The following is a 22,604-nucleotide window of genomic DNA, read 5'->3' as shown; positions in this document are numbered from 1 at the left end:
CTGAGCCATCTCTCCAGCCCCAGAGAGAATCTAATTTTAAGATAAACATTGAGTATGTCTGACTTACTTGTGCACCTGCTTTCCTCTTTACTTGTTTGTGGAACCATAGTTGACCCTAAGGATTCTTGTCACCCTCCTATCTCATGCTCCCATTCAAATGTCATCCACTTAACCTGAGAAAACACCAGAGCTTGTCTGTGCTCAGTCTTCCAAATATCAGCCGACTGTATGGGCCACCCATGCCAGGAGATGTTAGCAGCCTGGTACCCAGACTTGGACTGACCACTACTATGATGCTAAGTGGAACTGTCTCAAAAGAAGTGTCTTATGCTGGAGTTGGAAATCTTTTTTAGCTAGCCATAGCAGCAACATCAGTTTGGGCATCAGTGTGGCATGGAACATTGCTGTGAGGTGAGTTGGTCTCAGCCTCTGATGGGCTCAATAGAGATCACTGTTTGAAGAAGGTTCTTTTTTGTAATTTTAATTTTTTTTATTTTGTATGTATGTGAGGTGTATATGCATACATGTGTGTTGGTGTGAGCACTTGTGTGCACTGCAGGGGCCAAGGAGTGCATTGGGTGTCCTCTATCACTTTCCACCTTGTACTTTTTTTTTGGCTTTTTTAAAGCAGGGTCTCCCTGTAGCCCCAGCTGTCCTGGAACTCACTATGTAGACCAGGCTGGCCTTGAACTCACAGAGATCCGCCTGCCTCTGCCTCCCAAGTGCTGGGACTACAGGTGTGCACCACTATGCCCGGCTATCCACTTTGTACTTTTGAGGCAGAGTCTCTTGCTGAACCTGGAGCTCATGTTTTTCAGCTGGAATAACAGGCATGGGCAGGACCACACCCTGCTTTTTACATGGTTACTGGGGTCTAAACTCTGATCTCACGCTTATGTAGCAAGTGCTTTTAACCAATGAGCAATCTCTCTCTCCAGCCCCCTCCTCCGTTTTTTAAGTGTATGTGTGTGCATGTTCATGTATGTGTATGTGAGGAACCAAGAAGACATCTCTGTTGTCATCTTCAGGAAGGACCTCCTCTGAGACAGGATCTCTTATTGGCCTGGAGCTCACCAATTAGGCTAGTCTGGCTGGCCAGTGAGTTCCAGAGCCCTTCTATCTTTGCTTCTCCAACTCTGGGATTATAAGCACACACCAGTACACCCAGCTTTTACGTGAATGTTGAGGATCAAACTCAGGTCCCTGTGTTTGTAAAGCAAGTGTTTTACTGACTGAGCCCTAGACTCTGAAGAAGCTTCTTGCTGACCCCATATGGAAGGAGTATGTGTTTATGAAGCAGGTAGGGGAGAGCAGAGCAGCAGGGAATCCGCAGTTCTCTAAGGCATCTTTTCTCAGGCCTCCACCACTCCAAAGCCAGCTCCAGAAAGGGTCTCTCCCAGGTCCAGCATGAAGCCAAAAGCCATGTGGCTTGTATGCTATTCAGAGCCATATTTAATTTGATGTGTTACTAATCAACTTCAAATGAATGTTTTTCTTATCTTCCTTATAAGTCTCAATTTCTATTTTATATAAGTAATATATAAATTATGTTCTAATTTTAAAATATACAAGCAATGTAAAATAAATGGACTAAAAAAGTCCCAGTATTACCTGTGGCCCCTCCTTTTTTGTATTATGTGTCATCCCATACTGTTCATTTGAAGCAACATCCTCTAATTTTGTACATATGCAAATGTACAGTTGCGCTTTGTTGATGGTCTTGTTGTGTACTGTTCTGCAACTTGGACTCCTCCCTGTGCTTTGATCTAGCACAATTTCTTCATTCTTTTTCAAATACTTCTTGATATTCTTGTACATTTCCTTTTCCAGATGAAGTAAAAATTTGTTCAGATGGGACAATATTGCATTTAAAGATTAAATAGGAAAAATTTGATATTTTTTAACTTGAGACTCTCCATCCAGCAATGTGATCTATTTCTTATTCTACTCTTCTGTATCCTTTAGTAAAGTTTTATTTTTTGCATATGAATTGCTTCTGGATTTTTGTTCTTGTTCATTTTCTCTTGGTCTTTTGTTAAGTTTGTTCTTGGATATTTCATAGGTTTTTGGGGGTAGGCAGTAGTTTGAGACAAGGTCTCACTATGTAGCCCGAGCTGGCCTGGAACTTGCTATGTAGACCAGGCTGGCCTCGAACTCAGAGAGACCTATTTGCCTCTGCCTTCCAGGTGCTGGGATTAAAGGCATGTGCCAACACGTCCAGCCTATTTCATAGTTTGGAATTTTCTTTTGTGAATGTGTATTTAGTAACATTTTCAGGTTGTTATTGTTAGGACATAGTAATAACTAACATTTGTGGCTGTTTATTATGTGCCATCTATTTATCCCAAAGAATTTGTGCAGCATGCCTCTGCCTATATTCGCTTATCATTTCTACTTTATAGATGAAGAAATTAGGTGTGTTTGTCCATTTTCATTAGTATAATGAAGTACTTCAGCCTGGAGAGCTATATAAAGAAAAAGTTTATTTTGATTCAAAGTTCTGGAGCTTCAAGGTTGAGAGACCACATCTAATGATGGCCTTCATACTGGCAGAGCTCTGAGGTGGTACAAGTATTACATGGTAAGAGACCAGAAATGCTTGGGTGCATTTTTGTGCCTCTTATTTTCTTTTTTCTTTCTCTCTCCCTCTGTCTGGACCCTCCTCCCTCTCCCCTTCCTGCGCTTCCTCTCCCCTCTTCTTCTCTTGCCTTATGAAGGAATTCACCATGGGAGCTCTATACTAATGAGCTTATCTAATCCTGATCATTTCTCAAAAGTCTCACCTCTCAATACCATATTTGGGTTAAGTTTCCACTCTCTTAATACCTCATAGTGGAGATTTACATTTTAACACATAGCCCTTGAGAGATAGTCAAACCATATCCAGACTTGGTTTTAGAGAAGTTAAATAACTTGCTCTAAATGACCCAGTAATGAGGTGGCAGAGCCAAGAAGCCCTCCTGGCCTCCTTTCCATTATTGCACCATACCCGCTGCTTCCTCTTTCTCTGAGAGTACTGTAATTGATTTTTTCAGTTGAGTCCTTGGATTTTGTAGATAGACAGTTATGTTGTTGGAAAATAATGACCATGTATAGTTTAACTTCTCCCACTCCTCTTTTTGGGGGTGCCTGAATTTTGAGGATATTGGATCATCATTTCTCAGGAAGTCTTCCAATGCCAGTTTTTCTTTAGCCCTGGAATATCATTGCCATTTCATTAAGGAGCACAACAAGCAGTTGTCTGCATGTTAGAGCAACGTAAATGAAGTGTGTTTTATAAATTCTATTCCCTGCAGCTCCCAGCTCACCTTGTTAAATTTAATAGATTGAATGAACATACCTCAGTCTGCTGTACTGTATTTGTTTATTCTCTTAATGTTTTTCCCTTTCTATTAATTCTGTCCTTTCATTGCTCAAGTTTCTGATTCTTGATTAAAGTGAATATATTTGGGAAGAGCAACCTCTATTCCCAAACTGCCTCTTGCTTGTTTAGCCTGGGCTAGGATTTTATATCCTTTTACCATTGGTTAGCATTACCATTTTTTTTTAACTTTTTAGAAAAATTTTATTTATTTATTTTTATTTTATGTGTATGCATGTATTGCCTGCATGTAGGTAAGTGCACCCGTGTCGTGCAATGCCCATGAAGGTCAGAAGAGGCTGTCAGATCCCCTGGGACTGGAGTTATAGACAGTTGTCAGCTGCCGTGTGGGTGCTCGGATTCAAACCTGGGTCTTCTGCAAGAACAACCAGTGTTCTTAACCACTGAGGCATATCTCCAGCCCCACATTACCGTTGTTTCAAATGGAGAATAACCATTTTGTGTTTCTCTTTAGGTAATTCCCAGCCATCATCTGGACTCCTCCATGGGGCTCTTGGGCAGACTTGTCTTGCTAGTCCTTGCTTGTTGGAGCTGCAGTGGGTAAAGCAGCGGGACCTCTAGCCTCTGGCCACTCTGGCCTGACCTCTGGGGCCATCCTGTCCTGATGTACACGACTTGAGAGAAACCTGAGATGTGTGTATGTGTGCAGGGGTGACTGTAACAAGTATTCCAGACCTCTGCAGCTGTGGGAGTCAGGAGTCATTTGTGCCTCTTGCTAGCCAGGGCCAAGTTGGAAGAAGAGATTGGTGGAACAACTCCTGATCTGGGGCTTTCTTACCTGACTTTGGGCATTATAATCACTGGCTCTAGCAGGCAGCTAACTATCTCGTCCACCTGTTCTTGGCCATAAGGCATAGCCAGTAGTATCTAGGTGTTGTGTCTTCTCTTGCAAAATGTAGCTAATGTGTTTTTCTCCTTTAAAAGTAACACTCACTAAAGAAGATCTGGAAAATAAAGAAAACTTGAAGAAAGAGTTGTTTTTTTACTGTATTGCCCAAACACAATGATTTTTAGCATTTTAGTGTTTTCTTTTACTCTTGCCTTTTTTTAATGCTCAAGTTTGTTTTGTTTTGGCTTTTTGAGACAGGGTCTCCCTGTAGCCCCAGCTGTCCTGGAACTCACTATGTAGACCAGGCTGGCCTTAAACTTACAGAGATCCACCTGCCTCTGCCTCCCAAGTGCTAGGACTACAGGCGTGCACCACCACGCCCAGCTTCAAGTTATTTTTTAAAACATATAAGATGTTGTTTGGGCCTGCTTCTTTATAGTAGTATATCTTAAGCATTTTCCCATATTCTTTGGGAATATTATTTTGAATGACCATTCTATCGAGTAGCTAGAACATTGTTTATCTCATCGTTTTGGTCTTGACCACTTCCAGGCAAAGCATGTCCTTCTTTCCCAATTAATCAATCATTCATGGAGCTGGCTAAACTTTAAAAAAAATTATTACTGTTATTATCATTGTCATTATTTGTGTGTGTGTGCATTCATGTATAGGTGTGTATATGCGATGATACACAGGTAAAGGTCAGAAGACAACTTTCAGGAGTTGGTTCTCTCCTTTTACTTTATTAAGGCAAGGTCGCATATTTCTGCTGTGCTGCATACTCCACATGAGCTGGCCCATGAACTTTCTGGTTATTTTCTTGTCTGTGCCTCCCAGCTGGCCATAGAAGTACTGGGATTAGTGATGTGCATCACTGCATCTAGCTTTTTACATGGGTTCCAAGGATGCACTTGGGTCCTTAGGTTTGCATGGCAAGTGCTTTTACCCACTGAGCCATCTAACCAGCTCAAGTTGACTAAACTTCTGAATTTATGTTTTCTGTCTTCACCCTCTCTTTGAGGTAGTTTATTCCAGTTGCTCTGAAATAGAACTTCTGTTTGTCTTAAACTTTACTCATTCAAACTTCAGGCAAGCGTGTTGGCCCTGATCTCCTTAAGTCTGATGAACAAAGTTGTATTTACTTCTTGGGACACTGTCCTCCCTTCTCTTCCTATACATACTACTCTGGACAATAGGCCCTGCCACCATGCTCCCAGCCCCCACCGTGGACATGACATGCATATAGCAACTGGGTGTTTCCCCAGCTGCAAGGTGGCATGTGTGTCAGAAGATTTCTCTCTCTTTTTTGCCTTTCCCAAACATATCTGTTTTCTTACATGTCTCTATTGACCAGAGTGCCCTGTTGGCTGCATCTTAGGTACTCACACTTTTACCTACTGCCTGTCTCTGTCTTTTCCCTTCCCGACTTCTCTTGACCCTCTGTGCCCGTTGTACTGGTCCCTCCCTTATAATGCTGTCACTGCAGCTACTGCACTTGCTTTCCCTTGCTGAGTGACCTTCGTACTGTATTCATGCTTTAGGTCTTACCCACTGTAATGATGTCAGTGGTGGAGGTTAGCAAATGGTGGCAAAGCAATGAGACCTGACATGTTCTAATGACTCCTTCCTTTTCACCCTTACTGGCCAAGCCAGTGGAGGGGCAGGGATTTCCTTGAAGTATTTAAGGAGGGGGCCAAGGGAAATCCAGAGGGGGGGGCAGGTGCCGATGAGGCCTGTGACCTTTGCTGCTATAATATCAGTGTTTCACAAGTAGGGCGGTTCGGGAGCCCACTTGCAACCCATCAAAAATTGATTTAATTGCAATTTTTCCTCCAATTAGGAGCACTGGAGCCTGACTAATTGGAGTAATAGAGAGTAATAAGGCTCAGATAAAAAGCCCTCCTCAGCCGCCTTTGTATCTTGTGTCAGTGCCTGTCAGAGGTCAGAGAGCTTGCATATTCTATTAGGCAGCCTGGCCTTCATTTGTACAAATTAGTTTACCCAACAGTAATTAAAATGCCAATGCAGGTTGAAGAGAACTGAATACAGTTGATGGGCATGTTGGTGAATGATGTGACAGCTCTGGTGGCCTCCCTTGCCAAAGTGTGTCAGCCTGGGCTCAGGGGCTGCTGGGGCCTAGGCCAGCAGGGTGGCTCTGGGCCAGGTACAGGGCACAGCTCTGAGCATGCCACTTATGCTGCCTGTCTCAGAGCCGGACTTTTCTTTCTTCTTCCAGGTAGAGTCATTTGTTCACTTGTTGAATGATTCATTCATTCAGGAAGCATTTGAGTCTTCAGTATTTGGCAGGCATTGTACTAGGTGCTAGAGGCCTGAAAAAAACCTAACTTGAAATATAGCTTAGATAAAAGTTGTGGGTTGAGGAGCGATATAAGAACTTCAGTTCTAGAATTAGGACTGACTAGATAGGGCCCAGTTCTTATTCTACTACTTGCCATTCATGTGAGCTAGAAGCCAGCTACACGACCTCCCTGAGCTTCCTGACACAAAACAGGAAAAGCAGTACCCACTGCATAAGACTATGAAGATGTAGTAGGAGAATGTTCTTAAAATACTTGGCACCTGACACATAGTAGATGTTCAATAAGTTAGTTGATTGGTATGGTGATACATTTTTATGGTCCTAGCACTCAGGAGACTAGCATTGATGAAGGAGGATTGAGAGTTCAAGACTGGCCTGAACCTTGAACAAAGACCCTGTCTCTAAATAAATAAATACAGTTTCTAGTTCCCATGCAGGGCGATCACAACTGCCTATAACTCTAGCTCCAGGAAGTACAATGCCCTTTTCTTGCTTCCTCAACTACCTGCACTTATGTGCATGCGCGCACACACACACACACAAATAAAAATAAAATCATTAAAAACAAAAAAAAAACAACAAAAGTTGAACATGGTGGTGCATGCCTTTAATCCCAGCACTCAGGAGGCAGAGGCAGAGGCAGGTAGATCTGTGTGAGATTGAGTCCAGTCTGGTCTACATAGCAAGTTCCAGGCCAGCCAGGGCTATGGGGGAGAGCCAGGGCTACAGGGAGACCCTGTCTCAAAAAATAAAAAATAAATTAAAAAAACCCAAAACAACTTGTCACCAATAGCATAGTATTTACATGCAGCCTATGAGAACATCCTTAACACTTTAAACTAGCTCTAGATTACTTCTAATACAGTGTCAGTACTTTATAAATCATTATTGTGGGCGATTTTTTTTTTTTGCTTTTCAATGCTTATTTGTTTCATGAAAATAAATGTTTAAAGAAACTCATTATTCTTTGAAAGAAGGTACCAGAGGTGAAGACTATGAGATATATATGTTCAAAACTGACCACAGAATTATTAATAGTGTTACTGGGGGAATTTTTAAAGACAGGCCTTTGTAGCCCAGTTTTAACCTGAACTCCAGTCTGCCTCTGCTACCGAATGCTGGGATTATAAGCATATACCACCATGCCTGGTGGATGCAATGTTTTTCCCATATATTTTTGATCATGGTTGGTTGACTGCACAAATACAGAACCTATATATATAGAGGTCAGTATCAGTGTTATCAAAGGCACCTAAAATAATTGTGAAGCAGTGAGAATCTCCCTTTTTTTCAGCCTGCCCATGACCAACAAGTTTGTTTTTTGTTTGTTTTTGATAGGATTTCACTATGTAGCTCAGACTGACCTGGAGCTTAACTATGTAACCCAGGCCAGCCTTGAACTTCTATTCCTCCCTTTCCTACCTCCTGAGTGCTAGGATTACAGGCCCTTGCTACCATACCTGACATTGGGTAGTTTTTTGTTTGTTTTGTTTTTGGAGGACTAGTTTATTGAATACACTGCAAAAGGGCAGTGTTCTGGGCAGTAACTAGAGTACCATCTCAGCCATGTCCAATTAGTCTTTTTTTTTTAAAGATGTATTTAATTAGGGGCTGGAGATGGCTCTGCGGTTAAGAGCACTGGCTGGTTTTGCAGAAGACCTGTGTTCAAATCCCAGTACCCACATGGCAGCTAACCAACCATCTGTAACTCCAGTTTCAGATGATCTGATGCCCTTTTCTGAACTGTGTGGGCACTGCACAACACAGGTGCATTTACATACATGTAGGCATAACACATACACATAAAATTTTTTAAAATTTAAATAAAGATGTACTTAATTAGTTTATTTTCTGTGTATGTATGTATGCCTGAGTGTATATGCACCATGTGTGTGCAGCAAGTTGTAAGCTGCCATATGGGTGCTGGGAACTGAACCTGGGCCCTCTGAAAGAGCAACAAGTGCTCTTAATCTCTAAGCCATCTCTCCACTCCACATACCTAACTAGTTTTAATGTCCCCTCTCACCCTTTACTTTTCTGAATCTTCTTACCTTCTATTTCTTACCTGCTACAAAACTCCCAACTTTCCTAGTGTCTTTCCTGATTGGATTGCTTCTGTCTCTACTATGGACCTAATGGCCTCTGTGACATCAGACTTGCCTGAGAGCTGGGGTCAGTGACAATAAAAAAGTAAGTTAAGGGTCTGGGCAAGGTCTGAGACAGGATGAGAAATTGTAAGGCTAGCTTATTTATTGATTTTTAAAAATTTATTTTTATTTTATGTGTATGTGTGTATTGCCTGCATGTAAGTACACCCGTGTCAAGCAATGCCCGCGAAGGTCAGAGGCTGTCGGATCCTCTGGGACTGGAGTTACGGACAGTTGTTAGCTGCCATGTGGGTGCTGGGATTCGAACCCAGGTCTTCTGCAAGAATAACCAATGTTCTTAACCGCTGAGCCATCTCTCCAGCCCTTATTGATTTTTTTATGTGTATGAGTGTTTAGCCTGCCATGTATGCAAGTGCACCACATGTATGCAGTGCCCACAGAGACCAGAAGAGGAATTTGGATCTCTAGGAAATGTTAAGGACAGATGTTAGCTGCCATGTGGGTACTGGGAACGAAACTGGAGTCTACTGCAAGAGCAGCCAGTGCTCTTAACTGCTGAGCCATCTCTCCAGCCCCCTAAGGCTAGCTTTTGACAAGTGCTTTCTGGTTTAAAAAAATTATAGCTTATGAAGTCAGAATGATTTTTAGACTCTAGCTGAAGAGAAAGGGACAGAGGGAGGGAAAAGAGGGAAGGAGAATACTTGTGTGTATGTGCATGTATGGTGCCATTAAGTTTTAGGTGCAGTTAGTACTTCAGTTGTGATGCTTATGAGGCATTTCTTACTCCTCCACCCATGGTTGAATATTACATGTTGTTCAGGTTTGAATCTTTGGTGACTTGGGGAGAAACCCTTTAAGAGGCAGAGGACCTTTACTGTCCACATGATCGACTTCCCCAGCCCTGTTTGCTCTGAACTCTGGAAGCCCCTTTCTGATCAGTTTTACAGATCTGTATTGAGTGCTCACTGGGCCAGGCACTGCATTGGGCACTGGAGTACATGCAGGCAGTCCCTCAGGAGGAGCCATGGAAGGAATGCATATTTCATTTTATTGATGGGCACCTTTGACAGGCTTAGCATGGGACCCAGCACAGTGAGGGATATGGAAAGGAGCCAGTACAGACATCAGGCCAAGCAGGTAGAAGATCATGACAGGCTTTACCTCTGGGAGCAAGGGCTGTGGAGCTTAGAGAGCTGAGCACAAACCCCACCCCACTGCCTTCGAAGCATTCCGTCTAGACAGTGTTGGGGAAGGTGCTGAGTGTTGGCAGCAGCCCTGTGTGTAGCTCCAGCATTTCTACACATTGCCAGATCTGGGCTTTTGTTTTTCTCCTGCCATAAAAATGGAATAGCCATTTTTATCTTGTGGACTCACGGGATGTGAAGCATCATTTGGATATGGTGGACAGTGGATTTCTCTCTTCTTATGTTCTACATGTCTGTTGCACATCTTGGGACCTGTCAGTTTCATCCCTTTTTAGCATCTACCTTCAAATGTGACTAGTCTTTGGCTTTTGCCACATTTTTCCTAATGACCATAGGAACTGGGAAGGGGAGCAAGCATAGCCGCAAGCTTTGGGAGGAGTTAGTTCAAGGGGTGCAGAACTGTGTCTGTAGCCAGCCTGACTCCCTGACATCCTGGGCAATCCCCTGGTTTGCATGTGTCCCCCAGCTGAGCAAGCTGTCTGCTTATCTGTTGCTCACTGGTTTCTTCCTTATTAAACTCTTAGGTGCCAGAAAAACGCTCTACTTTCCTCCCTCTCTGTCTCTCTGTTTCACTGTGGCTAGGCAGAGGGGAAAGGGCAGCTTTTGGAAAGAACCATTTATGGGTGTCTTGTTCAGGCAATTAAGGTGAAGGGTGCTTAAGTGGCAGATGGTCAGGGCCAGGGGTGGGTGGGTGGAGCAAAAGAGGGCAGGAGTTTCTGGGCAGGATTTGTACTCCTCCCCTTCACCTCCACTCCCACCCTGCCTGCTGGGAGGTCAGGGCTGAAGGAATGGCAGGGATTAACTTCTAGGTTCCTCCCCCATCTCTCTTCATTGACTTACCTTGAGGCTAATTTAGGCCTGTGGCCAAGAGGCCTGCCACAGGCCTCCTTAAGAGATGTTTGTGTCTGCACTGGTCCCCATTCCTCAAAAGTCCTCAAAATTGCCTGCTCCAATGATTTCCAAGTAGCTATTATGTTTCCAACCCAAGGTAATTGGCTTTACCAGTTATTAATGGATTACCATAAAGAGAAAAATGTTGGGAGGAGAAAGGTGAGGGCAATACCTCCTGACTTTGTAGTTGGTTCCTCAGTGTCCAGTGGCTGCTGCCCAGGCTGAGTCACTTGGTGTTCTGGTCCTGCCATTTTTTTAGTGGCTAACTCTTGACAGTCCTGTGGATCCGGAGTAAGTTGGGATGCTGAGGCATGTTTCTAAAGGAAGTCTTGGCTTGAGGCATGAGAGCCCCAGGGTGTCACATACAGCCTTGTTATAAGTTTGGAGGTGACACATGGACACAAGTCCTGCAGTTTTGATGGTAAACAGTCATTTGGCCAGTACCTGCCCGGACATCTCCCTCATCAGCAACTGGTAGCTAGCTCCTTATCCATTCCCCCACTAGCCACTGGCATCTTCAGAACCATTCCTGTGAAACTCCACCTCCCACTGACATACTGGGTGTGGAAAGCATGTGTGCTGGGCAGGATGGGCTGATGGACTGCTGCCTTCATGGCTAACATGTCATTAGTGTGTCTAGTCTCCCTTCCCCATTGCAGTGCATCTGGGGACCTGGCCCATCCCTGCCCCAGTGCTCTTGGATGACACTCTGCTTTCAACTTTTCTGATTCCCATTATGTTTTCATGTTTTCTCTTTTTTTGTTGCTGGTGTTTTTGAGATAGGGTCTCCCTGTAGCCCCAGCTGGCCTGGAACTAGCTATGTAGACCAAGCTAGCCTTGAATTCACAGAGATCCACCTGCCTCTGCCTCCTGAGTGCTAGGACTAAGGGCATGCACCACCATAACTGCCGCCATTATGCTTTCTAAAGGCTTCACCTCCCACCCCTGCCAGATTCAAGTTCTAGTCTTAGGCTCAATACTCCATCCTTCCCATAGTGCTTATAACTCCACATGAAAGAAGCCATGCAGATTCCTATGCTTAGTGTCCTGGGAGACTCTGGAAAATACAATCAGTGTGTTCCTTACCTACCTCTTGGCAGTGTTTTGCAGTGCCCTTGCAGAGGTTTCCTGGTTCCCATCCTGTTCCCCAGCAGCCCTGGCTATTTGCCCCTACCCCTTGCACACTCATGTAGGGATTTACTCACCTTTCCTATTTGTCCTGTTCTGTTTGTACATTTATACCTGCCCTTTATTTTAAAAAAAGTATTATTTTTATCTTATGTGTATAAGTGTATTGCCTGTATGTTGCTAAGTGTACCCATAGCACGCAATGCCTACAGATGTCAGAAGAGGGTGTTGGATCCCCTGGAACTGGAGTTATGGACAGTTGTTAGCCACCATGTGGATGCTGGGAATAGAACCTGAGTCCTCTGCAAGAGCAGTTAGTGCTCTTAACCACTGAACCATCTCTCCAGCCCCAGCCTGCCCTGTATTTTGTACTACTTTTCCAGATTCCCCTAACTCTTAAACTCTTCTGGAATGGCCTCAGCTGACTGGGGCATCACTTGCCAGCCCCAGTGGCATATACTCCCTTATGGCATTGTGCTCTCAGGGCTCATACAACTGCAGCCCAGGAGGCTCACCCCTGTGGGCTCAGAACCACCTATCCAGAGGTTTATTTTTTATAGTGGGTAGAGATCACATGTCCCCATCCAAACAGCAAGCTCATCTGTGGTTGTATCTGTGGGGCCTTTTTGGTCAGACAGCCTTAGAAGACGCACCCCCTCTTCATGTACCAAGTTGTCTTTTCACAACTTCTCAACTGCTTCCTTATTTTCTCTAGCTGTTCTCTTTTTCCGACTTAACCCCATGATCCCTGGGGAAAGAGCCCTGCATTTCTGCCTCAAGTTCTGACAAGCCAGCCCTAACTCTACTCTCCTTTTGTTTGGCAGCTCTTTTGTGACAGGGACGGCTTGTTGTGGGCACTTCTCACCCCTGAGAATCTGGGATCTCAACAGGTAAGAGATTCCTACACCCACCATGCCCTTCAGTGGAGGTAAGGCTAGGGCAGCCAGGAGACAAAAGAAGAGCTAACTAACCAGACCCTGCCTTGGTTGGCCCAGTGGTGCAGGAGGAGGCTGGGGAGAAACCCTGTCCTGCAAGCCACTGACAGCTGCTGTGCCTTTCATGGGGAGTTGCGGTTAGCTTGAGAAGACTGTTTAAATAACTTATAGCAGGTGAATAATTTCATGTACAATTGATGATGATAACTATTTGGATATAATATACCTGTTCTGAGGAATGCCTGGCCATATTATCTATACTCAGAGGCGATTTTTATACAATAAGAAATTTCAAAGGTGGCCTACAGAGTCTATAAAAATAATTTTGTAGAACAATTAAAATGCAATCAGGTTTTGTTCACAGTTCTCCAGGTGGCAAGCTTAACACATTCCTATCTGATTATCCACCATTCTGTTTTTCTTTTTAACTTAATATTTTGAAATAATTATGTATTCATAGGAATCTGTAATTCATAGATACAAAATAAAATGGAGGAATACATTTATAACATTTTACAAAATGTAGTATAATGTTAAAACCAGGAAATTCCATAGGCCTTTGTTCAGATACACTTGTATGTGTGATTCTGTGTGATTTTATCACATGTAGACTCATGCACCTACTACCACAGTCAAGATATAGAACTACTCATGCCATTAGTAGAGTCTTCATATACCCCTTCAGTCATACCTGCTCTCATCTATGATTACTCATAACCATTTACGTGTTCTCTGTCTCCAATTTTGTTTTGAAGATGCACTATAAATAGAATTGTAGTATGTCACTTTTTAAGATTAGGGTTTTTTGTTTGTTTGTTTTTTTTTTTTTTGCCAGTTCAGCATATTGCTTTGAGACCTATAAACATGTTGCACATATCAGTAGTTCATTCCTTTTTATTACTGAGTAGTATTCCTTGGTATAGATGTACCACCATTTTTTCCCCATTGAAAGAGCATTCACCCATTAAAGGAAAAATAGGTTGTTCTCAACTTTTTTTTAGCATTAAAAAAGTTTTTTTTTTTTATGTGTATGAGTGTTTTGCCTGCATGTTTGGAAGTGCACCTGTGGCATGCAAAGCCTGTGGAAGCCAGAAGAGGGTGTTGGATCCCCTGGAACTGGAGTGGGTTCTGGGAATTGAACCCGGGTCTTCTGGAAGAGCAGCCAGTGCTCTTAACTACTGAGCCATCTTTCCAACCCCTGTTCTCAATTTTTTGCTACTGTAAATAAAGCCATTATGAACATAGGTGTTTTTTTTTAATATTTTAGTATTTTTTTATGTGTATGTGTGTATTGCCTGCATGTAGGTAAGTGCACCTGTGTCGTGCAGTGTCCACGGAGGACAGAAGAGGCTGTCAGATCCCCTGGAACTGGAGTTATAGACAGTTGTTAGCTGCCATGTGGGTGCTGGGATTCGAACCCAGGTCTTTGGTAGGAACAGCCAGTGTTCTTAACCACTGAGCCATCTCTCCAGCCCTGAACAACATAGGGTTTTCTTTTGCTTTTTTGTTTTCATTTTTATTTATTTATTTATTTTTATTTTATGTATTGCCTGCATGTAGGTAAGTGCACCTGTGTTGTGCAATGCCGTCAGAGGTCAGAGAGGCTGTCAGATCCTCTGGAACTGGAGTTACAGACAGTTGTTAGCTGCATATGGGTGCTGGGATTCAAACCTGGGTCTTCTGCAAGAACAACCAGTGTTCTTAACCACTGAGCCATCTCTCTAGCCCCAACAACATAGGTTTTTATGTGGGCATGCATTTTCATTTCTCTGGGGTAAATGCCCAGGACAGTTGCTTATGTTGTTTAATAGTGTGTTTAGCTTTTTTTACTTGCCAAATTATTTTTTCAGCACATCTTTACTTTTTTTTACATTCCCACCAGCAAAGTATGAGACATCTAGTTTTTACATCTTGCCCAGGTTTTGGTATTGTTATTATTTTATTTTGCTTGTTCTAATAGATGTAATGTAGTTTTAACTTCATTTTCCCTAATAATTGCAAATGATGTTGAACATATTTTCACATGCTTATTTGGCATCTATATATCCTGCTTAGCAAAATGTCTGCTCATGTCTGTGACCCATAAGATTGTACTGTTCTGTTTTTTTTTCTACTGATGTTTTGAGCTTTGTATATTCTAGATATTAGTCCTTTGTCAAATATATGATTTGCAGATATTTTCTTCAAATCTGGAGATTGTCTTTTTGTCCTTTTAACTTAATAGTGCCTTCTGCAGAAAAGGTTTAAATTTTGATCCTGTCTAAATTACTGACTTTTCCTCTTAACCAGTCATGCCTTTGGTGTGAGGTCTGAGAACTCTTCAGCTAGTCCTGAGCTTTAAACACCACAATTCACAGCAACAGTGAGGCGCATTTCTTGCCTGCCTCCTCCCTCAGTTGCTCTAGTTCTTTTTCTCCTTTTCCCTAAGGAAGAGAAAAACAACTATGTCTTTTTTCTGAAAAGTCTATTCTAGAGCCAGTCTTTTGAGAAGATTTCTTTGTAACACAAGGTGCTTCAATTGAACATACTTTTTTCCTACAATCTTTATGATGGTTCTAATCTAAGATCACTCAGTATCTCCCCAAACTACTGCTGCATCTCTGAGTGGCTTTGAGGGTTGGAATGAATACCTACTTTTTGTAGAGGTCAATTTGCTTCCTGGAGCTGTAGGCCTGGGCAAGAAGTAAGCTGAACCTCTTTTCTGTAGGCCAGGCCTCCAGGTATCTGGAAACTTTGGGTATTCTCTTTTAGGGTCTTCTTTTTTCTAGGCCCAAAGTTCTAGTTCTTTATTTGTTCTTCATAAACACAGTACATCAGGTAACCATAGCTTTTGACTATAAGTAATGAGGACTTAATTCAAAATGGCTCAAATAAGAATGGAATTCTGATCTTAGGTGATAAGGAGCCCAGATGGGTGGCAAGGTTGAAGGGCTCAGTAGCTCCAGACAACGAAGGCCTCCTCAGCTTTCAACTTTGCTATCCTAGTCATGATGGCTTTTTCCCTGCATTCAGGCTTGTTTAGAAAAGTGCCACCAACTCATAAGGCAACCTTAAAGGGAAGAAAGAAGGAAGACCTGTCTCAACCTGGGGCCCAAATTTAAAATGAAAAGCCTTTTCCAGGAACCCTGAGCAGATTTCTCCTCACATCTAATAGCCAGAACTATGTCTGAGGGCTCACCCTCAGCCAAACTATGGCAAGGAGCAAGGATGACCCATCAACCTTTACTTCCCTGGCCTGAGAGAAGAACCAGCTTCCCCAAGACACATTGATTGTGGCACAGAGAAGGGCAGGTACTGCAGAATCAGTATTGAAGTAATAAGAAAGAACACAAGTACCCAACAACATTGGCCTCACACTGGCTTCAGGACTATTCCTATCTTAAAGTTTCCAATTTATCTGATTTTACCCCTAGCACTGAACAGTCTAGGTGTGGTTTAATGTGGGATGGGTGCTGTCACCTCCCTCTCTTTAGATCCTACTTTTGTTAATGCAGTCAGTAGTCACATCACCCATTACCAGCCTAGTTAAAACTTCCAGGGCTCCTGTGGTCTCATGCTTTGGAGTTGTTGGCATCTTACAGGCTATGAAATTTTGTTCTTAGGAGTTTATTCTGTGGAACTGCCACCAGCCCTTCTCCACTGTGAATGAGGCTGAGGCAGGCAGGAGTCTTCCCTAGTGGGGAAGCAGCACACCAGGGACATGTTTGAAAAGCAATAGGAACTCCTGAGGGAGCACTGGTTGCATGGCCTTAAGAGCTGGCTCCTGGAATTACTTTCTCACTTACTAGCCCTTTCACCTGGGGCTTTTCTGGGCTTTGGTTTCTACAGTGGGGACTGAAAAATGGGAATTCATTATTCCTGCCTACCAGCAGTAGTATGAATAAATTACTATGAAAAATGCCCCCCCCCACACACCTTGGAGGACATTGAGCTAATGTAGGTTGTGCCCTTTGCCTTCTACCAAAGGTATTTCCCATGGTAGTACCAAAGAGCTTGTGGAGGCCTCACCTCTCAATCTGCAGTGAGAGAGAGGAAGCTGCTGACCTCATGGCACAGAAAAGACTCTTTCCAGCGGGGCTGTGGTCCATAGATGAGCATTTCTGCTGGCAGTTTCAGTAATCATACAGCTGAGGCTCATGCTTAACACCATACGCTAGCTGGACCCACCATGGCCCAGCATCATCTGAAAGGTGGTTGATGTTTGAACTGCCTGTGGTTACTTTGGAGGGGACTTTAGGATTTCTAAAGCACTGATTTTTGGGGCTGAAGAAATGGCTCAGCAGTTAAAAGCACTGACTGCTCTTGCAGAGGACCTGGGTTCGATTCCCAGCACCTACATGGCGGCTATGAAACATCGTTAACTCCAGTTCCAGGTGAATCTGATGCCCTCTTCTGACCTCCAAGGCATTGCATGATATGGGTGCCCTCATGTACATGCAGGCAATACACTCATTCACATAAAATAAATAAAATAAGGGGGGGAAAAAAAGCACTGACTCCTTGAATATCATTCTCATGAAATCCCTAGACCTCATCAGCTCCAAACTCTGGAACTTAACTCAAAATGAACCTAAATAAGAATAGGCACAGGAGCCAGATGAGGTATAGCCATTGTATTCTCTGGCCAGTCCTTGGGCTCTGCATGTGATGGGGACCACCCTGGGCATCATATGGCATTGCTTCTTCTTTAGCCCCAGACTCCCCTAATCAGTCCCGGGAGGAGCCAGGCCGTGTGCAAAGATCTCTTCTATCTCCAGGCTTGTGCACTGCTTGGAGGACTGAGCAGGGAAGGGTGTGAGGAGATGCCCTAGTGGGAGGAAATGGATGGCTAGGACAACTCGGGAGCTGTCTTTCCCAGAGAAGCCAGATAATAAAGCCATGTAGAAAACAGGATTAAGGTAATGAACAGGCAGGACCAAGTTTGATCTTTCAATAACACCAAAGCCTGACTGACAGGCAATCATTGCAAGGTGGAGGGGTATCGCCGGCAGGACCCAGGCTGGGCGGTGTGAGGCACTGGCTGGATTCTTTGCTTTTAACCTGTCATTGCTGAAACCTGAGCAGTGCCTGGATTTTCTCTTTTATGTGTTCTGTGACTTGGGGGTGGGTATTCTGAGCATCTGGGCTGCCCTCAGGTAATGGTAGGGCCTAGGACACTCTAGAGGTGCAGGCATTCCACTGGGCACTAGCTCTGCCATCTTTGATGCCACTGCTGTTTATCTCTCAGGTACCAATCCCAGTCAGCCTATACTATTTTCAGAATACCTGGAGAGTCCTTTCTGGGTACCCAGGGGCTGGGCCAGGGAGTAGGGTGGGGAAGGTACTGGCTGGAGCTTGCCTGTTCCCTCTCCCTTTCTCTCTACTGGAAATGGGCACTGTAGGCTAGGCCCAAGGATAGGGGATTTCCAATAAGGGTCCTTTTCCTAGACTGCAGGTGCCATTCTGACAGCTGATGATCTTCAGGCTTAGCACTCTACTTTCAAGTGCCAAGAACTCCAGCACCTCCATTTTAATAGACCCTGGTAACTTAGTCTTGTTAGGTCCCCAGGAACTATGCCAAAACCATCCTATTCCTGAGCTTGGGGCTTGGAGGAATCAAGGCCCACTTTGTGTCCTCTGTATTTCAACAGGCACTTGGCTAGTCTCCAGGGGTGCCAGGTGTTATACAGACCTCTCAAGCTTGGTAGGTCTGAGTGGCCTGATATTACCCTCCACCTCTGTGGCCTTGCTCTTGCTATAGGGATTGCATTTTCTACCAAGGGGCATTTGAGCTGGATCTGGCATTAGTGCCCTAAGAGCAGGACACTGCTGGATCCCTGGGGCTGTGGATAGGTAAGTTTCAGGATGGAGAAGCCTGCGACTCCAGACCTGAAGGTGTCACAGTGGATCCAGTCATTAGCTCTAATACATCCTGGGGACTGTGAAGTAGGAAAGGGGACAGGGGGCCTTTGGTGACTTGGCTGTTCTAGGGCATTGAGCCTTTGGCTGGTATTGCCATCTTGCAAATGTGTGTCCATGTGTCCCTACACATATCCCCTTATTTCTCTGTCCTCTAAGGCCAGGGTCATTTCTGCTCCCTTTCATGCTTTCATTTCTATTTCCATCTTCAAGGTACTGAATCTCTTTTCTCAGTGAGAACAGAGCCAGAATAGGCTTCCTACCCATTCAGCTTTTGTTCAGGACAATCCCATGCCTGGAACCAGTCTTTGCCTAAGGAATCCTCCTTTGTCAGTACTGGTAGTATCCTCTCATGAAGCTCTCCCAATCTGACCCCTTGGCTGGAGTTAGTGGCCTCTTCACTGAGTACTGGGTTAGTGCACTTGTAAGGACCACCTGATCAGCCCCAGGTGTGCTCTGATTCAGCCCCCACTCTGCTGGGAATGCAGCTTCCTCTCCTTCCACTGAGCACAGGATATGAATATAGGGCATCTGGTGGCAGCAGAATGACAAAGGACACATGGCTAGAGATAGAAATGGTAGTCTGAGTACGAGCTGGTGTGCTAAGAACATCACGCATGCCCATCCCACCCAGGTGTGGCTTTGTCTGCCCTGGCCTTCCATCCCTCACCCCATGCAGGGCCCTGGCCTTCAGTTAGGGTGATTACTGGAACTGCCCCTCTTTAAAATACCTGCCTTCTGCTTTGAAAGTATTACCGACAGCTTTTTTATTCTCTTTTTTCTTAACCTCTTTAAGGAACCCTGTAATTTCTTTTTCTTTCTCCCCCTTTTGCTTTCTTGTCCCCTGTCCCCCTGAACTCTTTGAAATTGGCTCTCTGCCTGCTGACACCAAACTGATACTTTGCGTTTCACTTCTCCTTATCCCTTTATGGCAACAGATGTTGAAATTTTGTATCCTTTTATCTGCCCGGCTGCCCCTTCCTGTAATTACGTCCCCTTGTTAGCAGTACAAAGTGGGCTGCCTGGCTGCCTGGCCTTTGAGCCATTGTGTCTGAACACGTGTGCACTGGTGGGTGCTGGAAGGTGTTCACAGGCACACACGCATGTGAAGATGTGTGCCTCCTCCTCATACCTGATGGGGTGGGGGACAAGTAAACTTCCTGATATCATCTCCTCATCCCCATTTCTCCACTGTTAAATTTGGAATCTGGGGCCAGCAAGATGTCTTAGTGGGTAAAAGCACTTGTCGCCAAGCTTGACAACTGGAATTTGATTCCTTCCCACATAAAGGAGAACTGATTTCTGCAAGTTGTCCTCTGACTTCCATAAGCATGCTGTGGCATCTGTGACACCCCCCCCCCCAAATAAAATGTAAAAACAGTTTTTAAAAGATTGGAATGTATTCCCATGATTCTTTCACCCTAATGAGGGTCAGTCTGTAGGCACCTTGCAGGTGCAAAGGCCTGTAATGCATTAGGGGCCTGAAGGTGGCCCTGGTGTCTGCTGTCAACCATACAACTAGATAGCTATCAGGGGACTATGACTGGTGATGGTTGTGTGTGAAGGTGGGGAAGATACCACCAAGAGCATGTCCTCTGGAGTATGTGGACATGATTCTCTGGGCCTGACTTCTGCTCATCAGGTACAGCTTCTGAGCCTTGGCTTGCTCATCTGTCAAGACACCTGAGGCGTGTTAGAAGAACCACATGAGTCAACTCAGTATAGTGCCTGCCACACACATGGACTCAACCTTCTGAGCTACTACAGCAGTAGCTACTCTGCCACCAGGAAGCCTGCACAGCCACCCTACTCCTGTTATGACATTATACCAGGCTGCTTTTCCAGCTTGGCCAATGGTCATGGATTCAGTTTCTGTTTTATCTTGATATGTGACGTTAAGACATCTTGTTGTTCACTGAAAATTTAGTCATTCCCCTCAGCAAAAAATGTACCTAGTCCCTTACAGAACTTTCTTTTCTGTATATTGTTAGTTGAATACATGATTGACTTCTTTCCCTCACTGGATGTCTCCTTCATAGTTAAACTCACATCTCCTTGTAGTTTCTTTTAATATTTTGTTTTGCCTGCATATATGTATCACATGTATGCAGTGCCTGCAGAGGCCAGAAGAGGGTGTTGGATCCCCTGGGACTGGAGTCAAGCTGTTTGTCCTTTGGGGAGAAGAGATGTAAGAAAGTGAATTACTTGTCACACTTCTACCCTCTCCCCACAAAACTGTTGTATTTCAGGGTAACAAACGCCAGATGAGGTACCCTGGCACCCAAAGAGAAGCAGGAATGTGTACACGCAGGGACCCTAGGGAGCATCATCTGGCATCAGAATGTTTGAAAGTGGCTGGAAAATGGTGTGGTAGCTACGAGCATCCTTAGGTGTGACAGGGCTGGGAGAGGAGTGGAAGCAAGCCAGCAGCACCTCAGGAACACTCCAGTACAAGAGGCCTGTGGTGAGTGCTCAGGCCAGGGGAGGTCTAGACACTGGGCTAAGAATGAAACTGAACATGGCATCTAGATTCTTCAGGGTCCAGCCTTGAGAGGCAGGGGTGAGTGCCTCTGTGCCTCTAGTCTGGCACTCAAGGCCTCTCTCACATAGGCCATCCTCATAATGAGTTATTTCAATTTCTCTCCTCCTGGGCAGTGAGGCAAGATGGGCCCTGAAGGCCTAATTCTCTTTTGAGAGACCTTTCAGAGAAGGTGGCCCCACTCCGCTTGCTTTTTCCTGCCCAGGTACTAGGGGCTCCCAGAAGATGCAGAGGCTGGGCCAAGGAAACAGGTTTTCAGTGCTGCTCTTTATCCTGTTTCATTCATCAGGCTCACACTGTCGGGCGGCCCTATCTGCCTTTATCTTTCCCTGGGTCAAGAAAGAATTGCTGGAGTCAGGCTCAGGAGGCTGGGATGTGGAGGCCCCTAGCTGGCTGAAAGCTCCTGGAGGCCCAGGCTTTGTCCTTAGGAGTTGTAAGGGAAGGGACTCTTTTTTTGTCTGGCCTTCTGTAGTGACAGGCTCAGCTCCTGTCTTGGCCAGAGGCTCTGCCCTGTTCCCACACAAGTTGTGGGACAGCCAAGTCTCAGTTTACTCCCCCTTGGCCCCCCACAGTGAAAAGCTGAGCAGCATTCATAACATTCTTTCCAGAGAAAAGGGGTGAAATGTCTGAATTTTGGGGTCACCATGTTTTACAAATTGCAATCTAATCGTTTTTACAAGAACACACTTGCAGTGAGAAAAGCAGCACAGGAGGAGGGGCCGAGAGAGAGAGACCGCCGGTGTTGTCCTCCTTCCCCCAAAGTTGGGGGCTATTGTTGGACCAGTCTCTCCCTCCATCAGAGCAGTTGAGCTAGAGTTTTCTAGTTAAATTGGGCCTGGGGTGGGGGCTGTGAAGAGCCCACGGTGCCATTTCTGTTTGTTTTCTCAAATCAAAGCCCCAGCAGGACTCCTGTGGCACTGCTGGGCCACTGTTAGAAGAGACAGGCCATTTCCCAGAGCCTGGTGTGTCAGTTTACGCTCTGAACTTAACCTTGCAGTGCTGTACAACAGAGCTTTGAGAGTCCTAAGCCCGGAGGCAAAAGAAACTGTATCTTTTTATTGGCCGTTTAAAGTGTGTGTGGCCACTTGAGAGACCCAGAGAACTCAGGCTAGGGCTGGCAAATGAGGGGCTGGCATTCACTGGACCCTTGGATTTTCTCCAGAGGACAGGGGTCCCTTGTGCTGTTCTTTATCAGTGGCAGCTTGGACATTGGAAAAGGCCTAGGATTGGTAGCTCAGTCTGATGTGCCCCTTCTCACTGCTGACTCTGCCAGCCAAGTACTAGCTCTCCTTCCCCCAGAACCTCAGGAACAGGGTGGGCAGGTGGGGCCACACTGGGCTCCACCTCCACCCTGTCTTTCATCTTCTAT

The 22,604-nt window shown here is 44.8% G+C and overlaps 1 protein-coding gene across 3 annotated transcripts in view; it reads left to right on the top strand.

Annotated features, from left to right (window-relative positions):
* Fbxw4 (F-box and WD repeat domain containing 4) overlaps nt 1-22,604 on the top strand; it is a 98,050-nt gene that overhangs the window by 71,994 nt on the left and 3,452 nt on the right. For all 3 annotated transcript variants that reach the window (XM_029569606.1, XM_008845601.3, XM_017801232.2), the window contains exon 6: nt 12,688-12,753. In XM_029569606.1, coding sequence (XP_029425466.1) covers nt 12,688-12,753 — 66 coding nt within the window. The remainder of the gene's footprint in view (nt 1-12,687; nt 12,754-22,604) is intronic.

The sequence above is a fragment of the Nannospalax galili genome, unplaced genomic scaffold (assembly GCF_000622305.1).
Source record: "Nannospalax galili isolate Female #2095 unplaced genomic scaffold, S.galili_v1.0 scaffold161, whole genome shotgun sequence".
Taxonomy (NCBI): domain Eukaryota; kingdom Metazoa; phylum Chordata; class Mammalia; order Rodentia; family Spalacidae; genus Nannospalax; species Nannospalax galili.
This window is presented reverse-complemented; position numbering and strand designations above follow the sequence as displayed.